This window comes from Notothenia coriiceps, unplaced genomic scaffold (genome assembly GCF_000735185.1).
Source record: "Notothenia coriiceps isolate Sejong01 unplaced genomic scaffold, NC01 NC01_scaffold00035455, whole genome shotgun sequence".
NCBI lineage: Eukaryota > Metazoa > Chordata > Actinopteri > Perciformes > Nototheniidae > Notothenia > Notothenia coriiceps.
In genome coordinates this window covers 224,738-244,969 of record NW_011368156.1, presented here as the reverse complement: position 1 = coordinate 244,969, position 20,232 = coordinate 224,738, and the positions used below count along the sequence as shown (strand labels likewise).

The following is a 20,232-nucleotide window of genomic DNA, read 5'->3' as shown; positions in this document are numbered from 1 at the left end:
CAATGTGAATTTACACCCGGTTTTTTTCAAGTCCTAATCTCCCTTTCTTCCACTTCTTCAATTTTCGACTTTGTTATCCCTAATCTTTTCCCCGGAGTTGTTCATTTAATGTTGACTGACAGAATCAAGAGTGGGAGGATACTGCCTATAAGGTCTATCTCCCTAAAAAATATTTTTCACAGCACCACTTTGTGCTTGGAAACTCATGCTCCTCACACATTCACACATCACCAAAGCACTGACAATGAATTCCTGCCTAGAGTGCTGTGAATTGAAACTCTAGTGTAACTAACGTGCTACTTTCTGTCTCCCACCTCACTAAAATTGTGCTCAGCAAATTGCTCAGTTTGGCATGAAAAAAAGATTAGCTCAATGCAATAGGAACAGATTGCACACGTTATATTCCTCCATATAAGCAGCAGAGCAGACACAATGTAGATTACTTCTGTTATCCCTGGCCATGAATATCATCAATCCCACAGCACACACTTTCAACTCTGGAGGTTACATTCAGGAGACATTATCCTGTTATGTTCATCAGTGAGGTGTGAATTTGTGGCAGTGGGCAGACAAAGAAGTAATCAACTTGTATACAAAATCATCTCTGATGCCAGAATAAATAGATCAACACATAACAAGAACATTTGAACTATAAAACAAAGGCCCTTTTTTTTATCTATAAAACTTTCTTCTTAAAGCTGGGGAGTTTTTTTCTCGTGAAGTTTTGGGAGGAGGGTGTTGGCCCCAAACGCGTCATTCCAAAGGAGTTGCAGTGAAAGTGGACTTCCCCAAACTTGGAGTTTGATAAGTCACTGGGGCAATGTGACTGTGGTGTTTGGGATCCTCGCACATTAAACTGACAGGGTAGCCCTCTTTTTCGAGGTTAGGATTATTTATTTTGAGGCGTTTTTAAAGTATGACTTCCAGAAGTGGAGCGATGGACTGGCGGTGGATCATTTTCTCACTGTTTCTGAACTTTCACTTCACTTACGGGTCTCCCCCCTCTTATGACTTGTTCCATGGAGCTGCATACACTGGACCGGTACACAGACACAGAAACAGGTAAATTACGGGGTTTTATTCTTTTGTGGACAGCATTTTAAACTTTTCAGTTTTTTTGTTGAAGTCCAAAAAACAAGTTAAACGCGGGCGTTTCTTAAACCCCACTGCCCCTGAAGGTAAACGTTGTTGTTGCGTAGTTGCCAATAAAAACGAGATGAAGGTCCATACTCCTTATTGATCGGAATGACCTCAGGCCGGTGGAGATTTAACCTCTTATGGTCATCTGTAGCCTGTTAACACTCACTAGCCTGTGGCTAAATGTGGCTTAAGTTTGCCAGTAATGCTAAAAGGTGATAACATCCAGATAAAGGCAGGAATGCCAGTGATTGCTCTTATCGTTGAGATTCAAGAGACCATTAGTTCATTTGCTATTTAGAGATGAACTAAAACATTATTTTAAAAGTCACTCAAATGACGCAACCTATAGTGAAAGCTCAGTAAAGCGTCAACAAAATGGCAATAAATAATGATAAACTCCATTTATGTAGCACTTTTCAAAAACAATATGACAAAGGGCTTGACAGACATAGAAACAGATAAACACAGCACAAGAGGTAAATTGAACAAAATATTGAAAAGTAGAAGATTAAATCTATCAGTCTAGACAAAAACAACAACCTTTAATCAAAGCCATTTCATTCAAATGCCCCCGAATTGTGATGTTTTTGTCATCCAACATCGCTTAAAATCCCATATCTAATTTTATAGTATTTGCATACTAATTATTTAACGTGTTTCGATAGCTCTAGGTATACATCTTGAAGTTCTTGTTTATGTATGCCTCCCTCTTCTTCAGGAACTGGTGTGCCTATGTGGTGCGTAAAAACGTGAGCTGCTCGGTGCAGGGGAGCGTGGAGAGTTTCCAGGAGCCCGTGATGGCCCCCTGCCCAGCATACCAGCCAGACTGCCAGAAACAAGTGACGTGAGCATCCAGGGAGGGGTCAAGGGTGCATGAGATATGCTGTGATACAAAATGTTTCTCTTAGAGAGACCTTGAGGGTATATTCTCTTAAACCAAAGAAAAACTGTACATTTAGATTAGACCAACTGTTGGCTGATCTAAATGCACAGCGTTTTACAGCAAGTTAAATCCCACCAATATGACAAAGGGTTAAACAGGAAATGTAGCCTGGCTTAAACTGATGAAGAAACTGCTATTGGTAATTTACCTGAAATAATATTTCAAGTTACAAACGTACAGCCAGGATCCACTTTATGACCACTAAACTAGTCTTCTTCCGAATACTCACAACATTCAACAGTATTAAGATGGATTCTCAGTAAAATGAACATGTTACAAGAGTAACAGAAAAGTGTGCTGTTATAATGTAATGTATTTAATTAGCTTCAATCATACGTATGTTGCCTTACTGTATGTTACCCTATCCTTAGAAAAAGATGATAGAAATACACCAATCAACAGTATACAGTGTCTAATGTGCTTGTGGTGTTGAGAATGTGTAGCCTCGAGCCAATCATGCATTGAATGAAAAATCAGCATTCATCTGGGCCCCTTTCTATTAGATTTATGGGTCAAGATTGACCAATCTTTTGTATATTAAACCCTTTGAGACCAACAATTTATTTTTACAAGGTAGACCTGACAATTCTGCTTATTTTTTATCCTAGTATTTGAAGGCTATTTAAGCGAGGGGAGCAGGGCACGTAAAAGCTTTCTTTCCAAATTCAGTTTGTGCATTTGGAACAGACAACAGCACGAAATGTTATGATCAGACTTTAACTACAGACTCAGTTAGCTTTAGGAGACAGCTGACCTCCAAGGTTGTGAATGGCTTCGTCAAAAGAAATAAAAAATGTTAGACACTGAATTTTACTGGGAGAGTTTCCTTTTGTCTTTTTGATTTACTACAACTTTAACTTGTTTCCCATGGAACATGTTTCCAGAGCAGCTCTGTCTCTGACATATGTTTTCATAAATCTGCACATTTCTACCACAAGTTTCATCTAGTGGTCAAACATGTGTAATTATCACACTCCCAGAGGCTTCACAGCTGTTGGATTGTCATATGCAGGTGGTCCTCAATATAAAATATCTCAATTTTCTGTTGATGACTTTTTCAACATCATAAAAAACAATAGTACAAATCAATTTGATATGGAAACATCATCAGAAGGAATGTCCTCCTAGTTGTATTCAGAGGCAGCTTTCACATGGAATGAATTAACGTTGTTGTGATCAGTGCATGAGATTTATTATCAGAAAATCTGAAACGGAAAAGTTATTTGTGTAACTTAGATAAACAGCAATCCGTTCCCCTAATGGTGTAATTGCTTGTTGTAATTTGGAGTGTCCACGCCAGCAAGTATTAAGAGACAGTCAATAACATTTTTACTGGAACATGTTGCAATTATAATATAATTAGCTTTGCGATTTATTATCAGTTGTGAAACACCGCATGCTATCTGCGGTTGAGCTTTGTGATCTATGCACAAACACATCCACAAGAGACTGTGATGAGGAAAGGATTCCTGGAAACAGAAAATTCCCAGGTCACAGGAGACCAAGTTTCCACGTTTCTGCGTAAAGAAAAAAAGATGGCAGTGATAAAAAAGGTACCTCTGGCTTTTTCCATTTTCTAAGATATGACATTATATTCTGGCTTTCTCTCTTGTAAAGAAGAGATTAAGGAACACAGTTGAAAACAACCATAATGTTAAAGGTTTTCAGTTTCCTTTCTTCCATTTGTCAAGCTGCTATAGTGTTATCATTGATGGAGTCTGTTAGGAAATGTGCTGGGATGATTGTTTCAGTCGACTTTCCAGATGTTCTCGATGTCACGACCCCTACTTCAGGGAAGTGATTTCATCTATTGTTTCTTTGGAAACTGTTTGCCTTGACTAGAAAGTTGAAATGTTCATGAACAGAGACAGACTCAAAGAAAATCCCCAAATCCCAAGTGCTTTGGTGATTGCAGGACGCTACAGTTCCCAATAAAAATACTTGTTATTGGAAGTGTTGTTTTGTTTTTTTAGAAACGGCAGAGTAGCTGTAGCACAACAAGCTAAATAGAGGAGTAACACTCAAAAAGGGTCTGGATTTATCCTAGAAATAAAGCAGCGTTTCCCATTTTATATTTATATTTGTTTGAGATTTTGGACAAAAAAGGTTCCGTCCTGTTTTACAGATACCACAATCGGTTTCGACCCACGTACAAGATTGCCTTCAAATCAGTCACAGAGTTGGAGTGGAGATGCTGTCCTGGTTACCACGGTCTGGACTGCAAAGACTTAAAACCAGCCCCGGACCGACAAACAGTTCAGGGAACACAGCCCTACTACCCACAGAATCCTGGATATACACCCAGACACACGCAGAGTAAGACATTTTCTGTTTTACTTTAAGAGTTTTTGTCCATTAATACCACATATTTTCAAGTTTTCAAAGTGTCATTCTTCTCAAAGAGGAGAGATTCATTTGTTCAAATTTCATCTGATTGTAGGGCCAGAGCGGAGAGAGACAGCGCACCATGAAACGAGGCGTGATGGGGGGGATAAGGTGCATCTTCTGGAAGGTGAAGTTCAGCGCCTCTCTCGGATAGTCCAGGATCTCCAGTCCACTTTGACAGGGTTAACCGCCAACCTCCGCACAGACCTGCAAGACGACACGAAGAAGATATTGGTGACGCTTCTCAACAACATGCGTCCGCCAGACAGCTCTCCAGCTGCAGACACCGAGGACAGCCCGGCAGTGCTGGACGGTCACCAGGCTACGAGAGGAGGGATCGTTGGAGACAACGCTATAGACAAAATAGTGACCCGGTTGGATGATCTTAACAATGAACTGAAAATCAAAGATGGCGCTTTGGAGGACCTAAGAGGAACCATGACAAGTCACGAGGGACAGATCCGCGTCCTGATGCAAGCCTCTCAATCTCAGGCTCCGGCCATAGCGGAGTTTGATGTTGTCCAGAGCTACGTTGATGCACAATTTGAGAAGCTGAAGAAGGAGCTGGACCAGAATGTGGAGGAACAGATGGCCAAGCTTCAAAGCTCATGCAATGACAAGGTCAAGACCTGTGAAGACAGCCGTGATGAAGGTTTGCTCAAACTGACCAAGCTGTTGGATGTCAAGGAGACTGATCTGAGGAAGGACATCCGGGCACTTCGTCTGGACATGGCAGCCGCAGATGGACCGATACGGACTCAAAGACAGATTCATCCATCCGAAGAGGAAGAGGATCATAGTGACCATAAAGACCTGTGGCGTGAGATTGACCGTATTGCAGAGGCTTACCGCGTCTTGAATGTTCGCATTGACAACGAACTGGCGCACCTGTCTGTACCTCAGGAAGACAATGATTTCAGTCTAATCCTTGAAGAGATGGAGGCACGCATTAATGTTACGGAGCAAAATGCAGAGACTCATTGTTTCTATATCGAAGAGAAACTTACACGTACAATTTCGGAAGAAGTGGCAGCAATCCGGAAGCTTCTGGAGGAGCGTCTGAATGGCATGGAGGACCAGTTTACGAACATGCTGGTGGAAATGAGCAACAGCTCCTTCCCTGGGATGTTTAGTGACTCCATGGATGCCATCCAGACAGAAGTCAACAACAACAAGTTCCTCCTCCAAGGTTTGGATGATAAGGTCAATGCTGTTGGAGAGTTGTGCTCTGCAGGATGTTCAGGCTCAGGAATAAATGTAGGTGCAGTGAGTTCATCGCCAACACCTAAAGGTCTAGAAAGCATATTAAAGGACCTGAATCGGTACAGGAATGATTTGGACATTCTTCACACTGATGTCAATTCCAACGCGGTGAAGTTCAGGCAACTAGAAGATGTTGTTGGAAGACATTCGGTCACAAATGAACTTCATGTGAAGACGATGGAGGACTTCCAGAAGGGATTGAATAATGTTAAAGATAATGTGCTCGGTCTGGCTGGTGCTGTTACCGGTTTAAGCGACTCCTTAAGCAAATACAACCAGGATATGCACCAAATAAACTCCACATGCTGCCATGCAGAGCAGAGTGGCCCTGGGGGTCGAGGACGGGACAACTGGGCCTCGGCCGTTGCAGTACCCAGCGTCCAAACAGACAACACCAGACATCAGGTGGAGGAGCTGAAGAACAGGCTTGATACGCTCAGTAGGCAGGTGTCCTCTGAGCTGAGTCAATGCAAACAGAACACACAGGGTGTTTCCGATGGTATCTCCGCTGTCAATGGACGTGTGACCAGTCTTGAAAAGGTGTGTGGAAGGCTAGATGGGGTGACCGCCAACATCAGAGAGCTGAAAGAGGGACTGGAGAGAAATGTTGGTGGTCTGCGGGACTGTGAGAGCAGGATGAACGCCACCTGTGGAAATCATGGAGGAGAGATCATTGTACTGCAGAACTCCATGCAGAGGCTCCAGGCACAGCTGTCCTCGATGGCCAAACACGTGTTGAAAGACGTCACCGCCAAAGAGCCAGGTGAGCAAACAGTTTTGTTGTGGTTTTATGGAATCGTTGGCTGTGGTAATCGCTTGAGAAGGAAGTGACTACAATGATCTAAGGGGCCTTGTTGGCTTTAAGTGACACAAACCAGTTAAAGCCAATGAAAGCCACATTCTATTTATCCATATCTATGTATGTATTCAACGAGCAGATCCCAGAGTTTGGAATCAATTACAGTCAGCTGGCACAAATTATTGGGTCATTATGTGAATGTTTAATATCTACAGCATTGGTATTTAGCTGTTATTCTATTTTGGACAGGGAGTTAGACAATAGCGTTCAAAATGTAGACTCAACGCCTAAAGTTGAATGCTAAGGTGGAGATTATGAAAATCTATATGAGTGCAGCAGTTGTGCTGTTGCAGCAATATCAGCTTTCAGGTGACCAGTGTGACTGCAGACATGGTAGGTAAGGGAGTGAGCAGAGCCTAAAGAAACGCATTGAAATTACTGCACAGCATGTAGGCCTATGTTGCAAAGCGAAGAGTTTGCCATTGAATGGCCAGCATACTTTCTTTCTTTATTAGTATTAGCATTGGCATACACACAGTGGCAACAAACAAAACAGCAAACAAAATTCACACAAAATGATAATTATATCACAATTATTTGTGAAGACAAAGCAAACTGGATTAAACATTTTTTAAAAAAGAGAAGATTTATAAAACTAACGGCCCGTCTACACAGCAGCGTTAAAAAATCTTCCAACGCTTCTGCCCATTCACTTTGAATGGGGTGACGTCACGTTGCCTCGCTTTTCGCCGAACTACATTGTGGGGAAGCAAAGCGAAGATTTCCAGGATTTCCAGGATGTTCAGGATTCAAAAGTCGAGCAAATCTGACAGTACAAGCGCTAGCCAATCAAACCGCGTGTAAACTGGGAGAGACATACCGCAGTTCATTTCCTCATATTCCAAACGAGAAATTACGGTAGCACATTTCCTTCATATTCCAAACGAGGAAATTGACGATTAGCAAATTCACCCGGTTCTTTACGACCAGTAACTATTTACCTGGATACAAGACCGGAGGAAACCAGGCATGGAGGGAGGTGGCAGACGAACAGTGGGTGAACCTGGGTTTTTCGCCTGTTTGGGGAGTTCATATATATAATTGCTCGCATAAAATCCCCGGGGTTTTTTGCTTTGTATGTCGGGGGCGGGATATTCATGTGATTGGTTGTTGGTCGCGTTGCTCGCAAAAAATCCCCAAGCTTTCAGACACGCCCACCTCCAAGATTTTCAAGATTTTTTTAACGCTGCTGTGTGGACGGGCCGTTATTCCTAATAAACATAAATTATTTTCTGAAGGACCTTAAATTATATATTTATCGATCATGCACATCCACATGCATAATTCCAAGGAATAAGATACCAAGTGAGATATCACATGGTTGACTTTTTTTGCACCATGTTTCATAGTTTACACAATTAAATTATGTTTGGAGAATCTGCTTACTGGACTGATCCTGAACTATGTCGCAGGCGTCACTTAATCAAATAAGCGTATTCACTGTGTTGTTTACGGTTAGATGAGCAGACAGATACCACATTGTTCATTCAATATGAAGCTACAGCCTGCGCCCAGTTATTTTAGCTTAGTATGAAGTGTTAAAACAGAGGCAAGCAGCTAGCCTTGCTTTGTCCAAAGATAACAACAATCTGACCACCTGTTAATACGTTATGTCTATTCTGTACGTTTTGGTTTAATCTGTCCATAAAATGAAGTATAAAAGCATAAAGTTGTGGTTTTACTGGTTTAATGTGCACAACATTTGAAGAGTTTATTCTATAGAGAGACAGGCTAGATATCTTCACCCGTTTCTAATCTTTTTCTAAGCTAAACCAACCTGCTCCTGGCTGTGGCTTCATATTGAATTTCCTCTGACTCCCAGCACGAAAGCAAACAATGATATTTATTACTTCTACCTATAACTTTTCAGTATGGTCGAAAAAGATATACCTCATGACAGTAATTAGATATGGATTATTAAACAACTTCACCACGAAGAAGTCTATAGACTCCCACATTAGGGTAGCTAGTCTCTAAAATTAGTAAATACACACACTCCTTTGCAGCTTCCTCTTCCAGCAAGTTTATCAAGTGTGATTAACATCTGTGTAAACACAAACTTTTCCTGAAGATAATCCTCCATATAATGCGTTCTGCTAGCTTGGCTTACATGGAGGCTTGGAGAGGAGGATCAGATCCCATGAATGGCCACAGGGTATTTCCCAGAGAGGGAGGACACGGGTTCATTGGGCCTCCTTGAATATGTCATTCAATATGTCCCAGCACCAAGAGGCAGAGGCCCACATTGGAAACTTCCTGCGCCTTAGACTCATGTTGTCCTAAGAATTCCCCAGTTTTTATATGAGGAATTAAATTCTTAAATGCCGAGGTCAACCCCTCCTAACGGGTGTGATGATTTACAGGCACTGTTTTGAGCCTCACTGCTGCTTTATATAAATGTCAGAACACCAGACTGGTTCATCCACTCCCTTTTATGAACAATTTGAGCTGTGAGGGCTTCTCTCATGCACCGTGACATCGCTTTTTTACTCATACCACAAAACTGCAGACCTCAAACTCCCAGTCTCTTAGTACACCATTACACACACACAAACACAGGCTCATACACAATACACCCGCCTCCCTGTCTTTCTCCTTACACATGTACACATACCAGTCTCCAGAGATTCCCGTAGGGTGACCTCAGCCTCATGAGTGGAGTCTGGTCCTCATTAAGGGCCCTGACTCACTGCTGGAGCTAGTCTTGATGGAGAAGTAGAGCTCCACACCCAGGACCAGATGCTCAAGTCTACCTCTCAGCTGTGATGTCATCAGTGGGGCCCCATCGCTTGAGCCTCCCTTTCTCTAACCATTGTCCAAAACAATGGCATGACAGGGACCTGAGGAGAGAAAAGAGGGTGGAGAGGTTAACCAATGTGGTGAAGAGAGACCAATATTTGCCATTGCATTCATTTCCAAACTATTTGATGTAATTTCCCTACATGTAACATTACACCGCACATCTGCCCACGGTTAGAGCAGATATTCATTTGAGTGAGCATGTTTAAATGTAGGATATTTTAGGTCGTATGCTAATTAGCTTTCTTGGTGAAAGTTAGATGAGTCAGTTGAGTATGATAAAGGAGACCTATCATGTTATATTTGAATAATTTATTGTAGGGCAATACCTATATAAGGTATATTTAGACGTTTTTTTTTTCAAAATACCAAACAGATCATGCATTTTAGCCATGCCTCATTTCGCTCTATTTTGCTCTCCTCCACCCCTGTCTTTGCATGCGCTGCAGCTGACCACTCCCCCCTGCAAAGGAGGGGGCCGAGTTACGAGCATCATGTTACCATGCTGTTACCATGCTGTTACCATGCCACGGCAACCTCTCATTCCCCTGATTGGTGGAGAGTTGGCCATATAGGCGGAGCTCCTCGTCACTGACGTCACACTATTTTCAAATCTGTATCAGATCCGTTTCAGCCCCGTTTTTAGAGATTTGGGTATGGAGGAAAAGAGAGACGGTTGTGTTTTCTGACACTTGGTGAGTTCCCTGACACACCGGGGACACATATTCATGTATAAAAGACGTACAAAAGTGCATTTTGCATGATAGGTCCCCTTTAAGTATGAAGCTTCTGCAAGGAGCCGGCTAACTTAGCTTAGCATAAAGGCTAGAAAAGGGAAATGACTGCCTGGCTCAAAGGAATACTTCAACCCCAAAATGACATGCATTGTTTCTAAAACCTTACTATTAAATACACTCCCACTTAGATTGTATACCTGCTTAGGCGTCCTACTTGTCTGTGTGAGGACTGTTGATGTGGAAGTGTGTACAAATAGGAAGGTTTTTAGTGAAAATGCAAGTCATTTTGGTAAGTATGGTTTCAAAACTGATGTTTGATATATTTTGCATAGAAAAACTAAGCCCCTGTTTACTTCAATTGTCAATTCTGATTCTTTGTTTATTGAGGAGGCTTGCTACAGTAGCAAAATAACATTTTATTGAATAGTTTGTAGAAACACAGGATGAGTTATTTTAATACAAATTATAATTTCTTTGGGTGAAGTATTCCTTTACATTTTCTGATGAACATGTGATATATTTTCGGTAACATTCCCCCAAGCAAATGTCATTTAAACGTTGTTTTTGTATTACGTTGTGTTGGTTACATTAGGAGAGAGCCAGGTTAGCCGTTTCCTCCTGTTTACAGTCTTTCACTGTACAGACATCTTCTCATCTCGGCAAAGATGAGAAGATGTCTGTACACTACAGTCCTCAAAATGTCAATCTCTTCCTTAAAGGGCAAGATCATGATGTTCTCTCTCTTTGAGCTCATAGTCTCTATCCTAAAGCCCTTGAGAGAGGGAGTTGAATAATGTGGCTGAGGTAGCATGACGATTTATTATTTCCTCAAGTTTCGGAAGGAAAGTCTTAATGCAGATACAAAAGTTCCCAGCTCTTCGGGTGTGGTGGTGGAGCAGCGCCTACTGAAATGTTTCCTCTCCGTTTGAGCTCAGTCTTTCCTCGGTCATATGAAGACCCCGAGGAGGCCGGGAACACACGAGGTGTTGTAATAACATAACTGAAAGATTAACAGGAATAGCTTTGCCCTTACTCAATATGACTGCTGATTGGAAGTGTGTGACTCTAGAGGCAAAAGTGCTTGCACTGCTTCGCCCAAAGCAGCTGCTGCAGTGGAGGTCTGACGCTTCAGCTTGCGTGTTTGTTTCTGCTTGTTTTCCGTTGGAAAGGGAGTTGTGGTTAAGCAGCAGGGACTAATTGCATTGTTAAAAACTTAAACAGAGACACATTAAAGTGACTTTAATACTCTGCAGGTGGGGCTTTACGGTATTCAAGTGTACAGAATTAATAGGGATCTTTAGGAAACGTTGACATAAGTGAAATCCTGATAATAAAGTAGGAAATGCTTTGCTTTTCAAAGAGTTTGAGCATGCTGTTCCTCATTCAGGCGGGGACCTATTCACTTTCTTGTGCTCAATTTTCGTATTTGATTCTCAAGATGTTATTTTTTCTCTACTCCTCCTTGTTTTGGAGGTGATCCCAGTCGAGCTCAAATCACTTCCCGGTTTCTTCCTCTCTCCCGCTTATCTCTGAACTGCTCTCCTTCAACTCCCTCGTCGCTCTTCTGTCCAGTTTTCTTTACTTCCGATTTGTCCTTCCAAGAATGCCAGAGGACTCCTTTTCCTCCTCTCCCTCCTTCTTGTCCTGTCTATCAACAGACGAGGTCTTCAGAAAAGGAAACAAAACCAATCGAGGACAAAATTAAGGCTTTGATTTCATGGATCAATGCTTTGCAATTGATCATTCTGGCTTTATATAGAAAAGACAGGCAGTAAGATTAACTGTCCACCGTGATCAGGGAGTACAAGAAAAACAAGATATCAAAGGCTTCTTGAAGTCAAAGGCTGTCTGCTGGAAAATAATGGAAAATTGAACTTGACACCACCCACAAACACACACTGTATATATTTTGTCCGAACCAGGATTTTCGAGGTGCTGCAGCAGCGTCCCTACAGAGATCTGTAGGGCCTCGACGTGAGGTGTTTCCATCTCTGACCCTTGAGCCCATCTGGAAGTCTTCAGAGGAGAAAGGACCCAGATACACAATGGGAGTCCCCAAAGTCTGCCAGGCGGTGCACAATTTCCACCTCCCATCATTAATATCACTGCAGCAAAATGAGGTGGAGAAAAAAAAGTATGTTCAGAGTGTGAGTGATGCATTAATGGTACCACACCCTGCTCTGTGCCCCTTGACACCGTTTTCCATCGCATGATCAGCCTGTGTGCTGCAATATTCCTCCACGCTTTCAGACACTTTTGAACACTCACGCACTGTCACCCCAATGTGTGGAGGCCACAGTGACTACAGCATCCCTCCCCCAGCTGTGTTTCAATCTGCTTTTGACCAACAACATCTGGTTTTGGTGAGGCTTTTGGTTGCACCAGCACTGGTTTGCATGTGTTCCCCCCACCCCCCACACCCCCATCTGTGTGTTTTTGTGGTTGCCCCCTTAGTGAGACACAGACTGAGAGCTCATGGGAAATATGCACTCAGGCAACCGACGTCGTCCTGAAGGAGTCGCAGGGAGGAAATGAGGAAGAGATTTCTGATTATCTCAGTACAACATGATTGCTGGGTTTAATTTGTTTTTGATTATACATGTGGTTTCTGAGTGGCTTGTAGTATCACTTTCAGTAAGAAGGAGTCATTTTGTTGATAATTGATGATGGCTTTCATAATCCGGAGTAATAGGCAGACACTAAATGTAATACCATCGCTCTCAGGTACTTCCATTCATCACTTCGCCACAGTACAAGTTTGAATGTGGAGTTAACTTTTATTAATCGTAATGTTATTGGCTGTGGCAGAACTCACACACATTATTATATTATTTTGTTTCAAAGAGTTAAAAAGTAATTAAATGAATGTTCATTCATGACCTTGGGAACAGTACAATGTCTAAGGTAGTTCGGATATTTTGAAGTGGGGTTGTGTGAGGTATACTTATGTTATAGTCAGTGTATAGAGATGTCCGAAAACCATAGTTCGGAAATAAAGACAAGGAGCAAAATCATTTATATCAGTCTAATTGAACGCTTTATTTATTTTTCCATACTGGGGATCTGCCAACCGCTATCTACTTGAGTTAATACACTGACTATTGATATATCCCCCACTTCAAAGTATCTTGGGTTTTGTGGTCTTGATCAGTAGATGAGCATACAGAGAAAAGTCTCACAATGAAACACGGTTGAAATCACCATGAAAAAGTAGACCTCAATATTAATAAGTCAAAGTACCCTTCAGAGTTTTCTTGTAATATTTAGATGCCAAATTTAGAGGCAGCTACATTCGCTCATGCTTCAGCCTCCATGGACTATTGTAAAAACAGCTGATCATATACCAGCTGACCAGCAACATCCAATCATATTCACACAGATGTCTCAGTTGACTTTATACCAGACACCTCTACGCCACTTATACCTTCATATCTACAGCCCCCTTTAACCTTTTTGATATCTTTTCTTAAGATTAACATTCGTAAATTAACAGTTATCTCTAAATTCTGTTTACATTAGATAATTTCCTTGTACTCCTTGAATAATCTGTGTTGTTTGTATTCTTTGAGCAATTCCTCGAAGATCAGAGTCTTTTTCTGCCAAATCTGGCTGTATAACCATTTGGGTTAAGTGGTCATTTCCTTAATGTAAGCACTTTGGCTGAGTGACATTACAGTAATCCTGTTGCATGTACTCCAACCCCCCCACAGGGATTGCACAGCACTGCAGACACAGCTACATCAAACAAGCCTTTTTATGTAGAAACCCCATGACTGAATTCTAAATATGGCTGGACAAAATCTGCCTGACACCTGGGTTTAAGACACAAAGCGGGTAGTGTAATTATTTTGTTATTTGTCCCCAGGACAGTCTCCCAGCGTCTCTCGCTCCCCTCAGAGGCCCAGGTGATGTCTGCGCCCCCGGGGGGTCTGGCAGGCAGCCAATCGGTTTCCGTTCAGATGGTTCTCGTTGCTTAAAACTCACACAGCCCGCCTGCTTTGCTTTTATGAAGGGTAATAATGATACCGGCTGAAAAAAAACGCTCAGAGGTGCCGTGAAAGCCAGGTCAAATTTGGCCTGTCATCAGAATTCAAGTCGTTAAAGGAGAATTCACAAGAGAAGGGAGGGATGTGAGAGAGGAAGTGGGATTTGTAAACAACCGAAGCTAATTGAAGGCTAGTGCCTGTGCAGTTACAGCCCTTTCTATAACTCTCAATTCTTGTGACCAGATGGTGGTAACAGTATGGTTTATGGTCAGAAAGTGAACTGTAATCATTGCCTCCACCAAGAAGGCGGTGTTGTTTTTAGCTGGTTTGTTGTTTCTTTGTCTGCCTGTCAGTAGGATTACGTCAAAACTACCTGCCTGATTTTCATGAAACTTGGTGAAAGGTTGTATTGTTGGCCAAGTAAGAACCCATTGAATTGTGGAACAGATCTAAATCACGAGGCAGTTACAAATGTATTATTTTGCCCTTCTATTTTGACATACTTACGATCTTGCCACTCTGTCATTTTCTTTTTTCTTTCTAAGGAATGACCTTAAGACCAGAGAGGCCGGCTCCTCAGCCAGATTCAACCAGGACCAGAATCCAACAAATCCACATCCCTCTCATCATCCCGCTGCAGCCGTCCAACCCCAGACAGCCGTCCAACCCCAGACAGCCGCTGCAGCCCAACAGACACACGATACATATCAGCCCGCCCATCCACCCGTCCAGCCGCCGGCAGCCCGGCGGACCGCCCGTCCCCCCCCTGGTCCCTGTCCTGCCGGTGGTGGAGACGGGCGAGGCTGGACCCCCGGGGTACAGCCGCAGGGTGACGGTCCGCAGAGAGTCTGAGGACTCGTCCAACGTGCCTGTCAACGGATTTGCTGGAGCACCAGGTGAGGATTGAGGGTGGGGATTATCTGCAGCTCAACATGAATGTGTTTTTATGAGTTGTATAAGTATGTGTAAACACCAAACAAATATGCTTTAAGTCTAGTTTTAGTTCCACTAAAGACCACATGGATCAATGGCAGAACACCTGTTTTAGTAATGCTTTAAATGAATTTACAGTGCATATAAAAATGAGGACATGCAGTACCTAATGGTATGTACAAGGGGAAATGGACAGAGAATAAAGGGGTCACAAAATAAATAAATGACCTGCTACAACACTTAATAATAATAATAATAATAATAATGATAATAACAGGCTTGCCCTTTACGTCCTTTCACAATAGCAATGTCATGAAAAGAAGCCAGACTACTAACACTTACTTAAACATTCACTTAGTAAATATTAAATATAATGTATTGACTAGTAATGCATACTTGCACAAAGAGGGAGAACCCTGCCACACTAATATTCACACCGTATCATCTATAATAAACCACAGCGATTTCTGTGAGTGAAATTGAGTGCATTTTGCAAGATTACACATTTGTTATCTTATAATCTTAGGAAAGTCATTCCAGGTTATTCTCGTACATCTATATATATATATATATATATATATCGTGTTTTGATTATCTGATGGATCCTACATTAGGTCTCAAAACTCATTTTATCATCATATAAAGTCTTAAACCTGCAGTATGCAGCCTTACATCTTCTGTTGACAATGAAATCCTTCCCAAGTTGGTGGATTTGTTTTCGCAGTATGTTTCAGAGCCATAATGATACATCTTCAGATTTATTTTGGGAAGCCTGGGAGAAAGGATTGGGAGCTGAAATCACAGACGAGATGTGTCTGGAAGCTTGTAGTGAGAATATTCACAATATTCAATCAATGCAAGACATCATTTGATACCATTCAAGGTCGTCATCAGTCTCAATAACTTTGGGGTTCATGTTTGATTTTTTTGCTAGGGCTTTTAACAGGGTATTTAATCAAGCACTCTTTAGGGCGTGGCTTCATGCGTTATAATGTCCAGAGTCTGTAATCTATCTCCTTTATCCAGATCTGATGTCTACTTGTTTGAATGAATTGATGCTAAAACTAGAATCTGTCATTACTTCCATGACAAGGAGGATATTTTATGACACAGTGTGATCATTCTGGCACCATGGAGTTGAGTCTCAGCCAGCATTACCACATGTGTGACATAATACATGTCTCTTCCTCTTGTCAACAGTGCTGTCACTTCACAGTCACATCAGATATACTCATTGAAACTGCGTCAGCAATGACAGCAATTGGAATCGGGCCATTTTTCACATATGGAACTTATAAAAGAGGTTTAATTATCCGTGCACTTTTTTTTGTTTTTGTGTCATCCATGCTAAAGTCTTTTACTGGGGCCAACCGATACTCACAGAGCCAGATCTGGTTTGAATTAGCGGAACTGCAGATAATGATTAGATAACATCAAACAATGTAACACAAGCTCTGATTTATCCTCGGTGTGGAAAAGAATAGAGAGAAGATTTGAAATACACACTTTAAAAAATGTGTTGGATAAGAATCTTAACCTGAGAACTGAACTTGGAAATTCATGCAAGTCATGAACGTGTAACCAGGTTCAAAATTACCCTTACAGTGAAATTAAAACAAGATAATAAATATGTCATTTAGTTATAAGTGTTGTTAAAATATCTGGTTCATGCAAAGATAACGATTAAAAGATATTTTAACAACACTTATAACTAAATGACTATTTATTATTTCACTGTAAGGACTATTTTCAACCTGGTTACAAATGTTTTAACTTTTTCAGCATTGAAAGGCAGGTTTTCATACAATCTATTCTGTACAGGGCTGTGAACACTTGTGATTGGTTTGTTTAATGTTTGTTTAATGTCTGTTTAGTGGTTGTTGGTTTTGTTTGGACCTCAAACAGCACATTCATTTCAAGCCTCGGAGGAAACTGTGGGGCCTGTATCTGCTTATCTCATTGCCCTGGAAAACAGCTAAATCAACATCAAAACGATTCAAAAAGCCACAAATAAAACCAAAATGATGCAGTCGAGCTTACAACCTGTTTTTATTTCTAATTTACACCTCTGCTACTCTATGCCACAGTGTTTTCTCATTAATGTTGGGATGGAAAACCAAACAACTCCCTCTGGCCAGCGCTCCTAGCTTTTCTCCTCAGATGATGATAAAACATGATGTGTTTTTCATTTCTTTCTTTTGCAGGCTATCCTCCTCTGCAGCCTGCATCTTTCAAGCCTCAATCAGACAGCCGCCAAGGTAATGTACTGTAGCAGTTAATCATCAAGTTACAACCCTTTGCCTTTCTACTACAAGTCAAATTGGAAAAGGTTGTGAATAATAATGTAGCCTGAGAGTGTGGGTGAGAGGGAACTGGATGTGTTTGCTTTAAGGAGATGTGGGCGGACTGAGGAAGGATTTTAGCTCGTCTTCCTCTGTAGCGATGCATGGCAAATATTACATTTGGTAATGATGAAGAAAGTTACTGAAGTAGGGAACAGCTAAAGTCACTGAAACAAAGATCTATTTTTCTTTTCAGCTACTGACTCAGAAAAGCAAACAAAAACACTCAATGTAATACAGTGGTTCTATTTTTTGAAAAATAATAATAGACTCATTTGAATGAAACATATATAAAGATAGACGTGGCAGCTCACACCCGTGACTGTAGGAGGTAAGGTACATAATTAACACTTTTATTTTTATACCTTGTAGTTCCTGTAGCTGCACAGATGCCCTGGAACCCGATGCAACACACTCCCGTTATATCACCAGGTAAAATACTCTCCTCTCAATATGTCACTGCATCGATAAAGAAAAAGTAAAGAAATTATTAGCTCGAATAAAGGATTTGTGAATAAATTAAAAGCTAACTGTTCTGACACAATACCCACTGTAGCACTATCAGATAATACTTAACCGATCATCTGAACATTAACCACAAAGTATGATTATTTGTATGATGTATTGTCTTTTGTTTTGTATGATACAGTGATTATTCTCTGTACACATGTCCGGATAATAACATTTGAAGCCAACATTATTTTGTTGATTTGCCTACCTTAGTCTATTTACCCTACAATAAACAGATAATATCACGTCTTTTTTTTCAGTGACTGTATAAAAAGTGAGTAATGTATCTTTGAAATGAGACGAAGATTGACTCGCATGCATTTTCTTGTATCAGTTTCGGCCCCCAGCAGTGGCTTTGAGGAGCCCTTCTCCTTCTCTGCCGGCCTCACACAGCAGCCGCTCATTGGAGAGTTTGGCTTCATCCGCTTCAACAGAGTCATCGTCAATGATGGAGGACACTACAATCCACACACAGGTACACAACAACAACAACAACAACTAGAAAAATGTGTCGCAGGGTCATTATAATACTTTGCATGGATATTGTTGGGTAAATGTCAGACCAACAAACAATCCAATTGCATATCACATCAATTCGGTTGCTTTGTCTTCAACATTTGTGTTGTCTTTAGTTTATGATAAGAGATTTTCTTCAGTTACACAGCTCTTAATTTCAATAGTCTTTAGTTCAATTGTGTAATTTCTGTAATTGAATTAAATGAGGTTCATCAGTCAGTTAATACAATCAAAAGTAAAAAAAATCAAGAGGATATCTTTCGAGTTTGATGTCAAAGAAATGTGCTCATACAAAAAGTACTTTGGAAGACTTCCACTTGATTTGACTAATCATACAAAATCCTGAGATAAACCTTTGAGTACATATTTTTAAGAGATAAGGACTGGATTTGTTCCCTATCTTTACAACGTGAAGGCCATTAGTTTGTGCCAAAAACTGTGCCCAAAGACTAAATGTAGTACTGTGAAATCGCGGTTTACAATAAGCACATTCAAGTATTTGGTATCTTTAAATCATAAACAAGTTGAATATCAAAGATAAGCTCACATTTGCACGTACTTAGTGAAGCCAATTTAAGCATTTAAAAAATAAACCTGATTTGGAATTCTTGTTAAAAGTGTGAATTTTCACATTATCTAAAAACTGGTATAGATATTTGCCCCGAGGTGTATAAAATCATATACAAAATCAATTAGTTATTTTCCTTACCATACTAAATATACTCTCTGGACACATGAACATGAGAAATAATGACACAAAGCAACATCTGTTTCAATGTTCATGTGCACCTGACTATTGTTTTAAGAAATCTTTGACAAACTGAACCTATATCCTTTAACCTCATGCTGAAAAACAGGACGCACAGTAACAACAAACATTAGTAAACATGTGACTCACGCATTGATCTCACCCACTCGTCCCTTCTCTCCTCTGCAGGGATCTTCACCGCCCCTCTGGACGGCCGATACCTGATCTCAGGCCTGCTGACGGCGCAGCGGGGGGACCGGGTGGAGGCCGTTCTGTCCGTGTCTAACCGCAGGGTGCAGCGGCTGCAGAGCTCTGCAGGGCCCGGCCAACACGGGGCCCCCCCGACTGGAGACTGTGGCTGCGGGGGGTCCGTGTCCTTCAGCGTGATCCTGCCTCTGAGGAAAGGAGACCGTGTCGGCGTCGTGAGGACCGGGGGCCGGCTGGCCACCACCGGGGCCCGGGAGACCCTCTCCACCTTCAGCGCCATCTTCCTCTACGCACCGCAGCACAAGTCATAGCTGCAGCTCAGCTAGGCCGAAACAGCAAGGACCAGTTTGATCCCAGATAAAAAGGACTGGAGGAAATAAATGACGAGAGGAAGCAGTTTTTTTCACTGATTTGCTGTGATTTACCACGCAGAGCCGCTGTGTGAAGATCCTCACTTATAAGTTCAGTTAGGAAGTCATTGCATTGCATTTCGTAAGCCATTTGCCAGATACAGTATACCTGAATACAAGAAGCAGGATTTGTTTCTAATATATTTGATGCTGCCCTTTTGTACCTATTGTGAATGTCTTGTGTAAATAAGTGTTTATAAATTAACATAACAAATAATAAAATGTTATTTTAACAAAACCTTCTCACAGTCTTAATATACAGTATGCTTAACCTATCAGCTGAAAATCCTGCTGTAGGTAGGCAAACCATGACGAGTCAGAGTATGAGACCACACATGTTTTTTATTAAAGGGGCCCATTATGCTTTTTGGAGTTTTCCCTTTCCTGTAGTGTGTTATATAGTATATAGGCTTTTGTGCATGTAAATGGTCTGCAAAGGCTACAATCCCAAAGT

The 20,232-nt window shown here is 41.3% G+C and overlaps 1 protein-coding gene across 1 annotated transcript; it reads left to right on the top strand.

The window, feature by feature from the left end:
* Positions 1-781: 781 nt before the first annotated feature.
* Positions 782-20,022, top strand: emilin2a (elastin microfibril interfacer 2a). The gene is made up of 9 exons (XM_010791436.1): positions 782-1,062; positions 1,859-1,984; positions 4,209-4,399; positions 4,524-6,494; positions 14,658-15,008; positions 17,250-17,303; positions 17,760-17,819; positions 18,232-18,372; positions 19,351-20,022. The coding sequence occupies exons 1-9, from the start codon at positions 917-919 to the stop codon at positions 19,677-19,679; spliced, it is 3,369 nt and encodes a 1,122-aa protein (XP_010789738.1). The 5' UTR covers positions 782-916; the 3' UTR covers positions 19,680-20,022.
* The last annotated feature ends 210 nt before the right edge of the window (positions 20,023-20,232 follow it).

What these genes read in the sequence shown, in the direction of transcription:
- emilin2a (XM_010791436.1), top strand. Translation starts at nt 917, where the DNA reads ATGACTTCCAGAAGTGGAGCGATGGACTGGCGGTGGATCATTTTCTCA. An exon ending in GACTGCCAGAAACAAGTGAC is followed by an intron (nt 1,985 to 4,208) that starts GTGAGCATCCAG and finishes CCTGTTTTACAG; the next exon opens with ATACCACAATCGGTTTCGAC. An exon ending in CACTCCCGTTATATCACCAG is followed by an intron (nt 17,820 to 18,231) that starts GTAAAATACTCT and finishes TTCTTGTATCAG; the next exon opens with TTTCGGCCCCCAGCAGTGGC.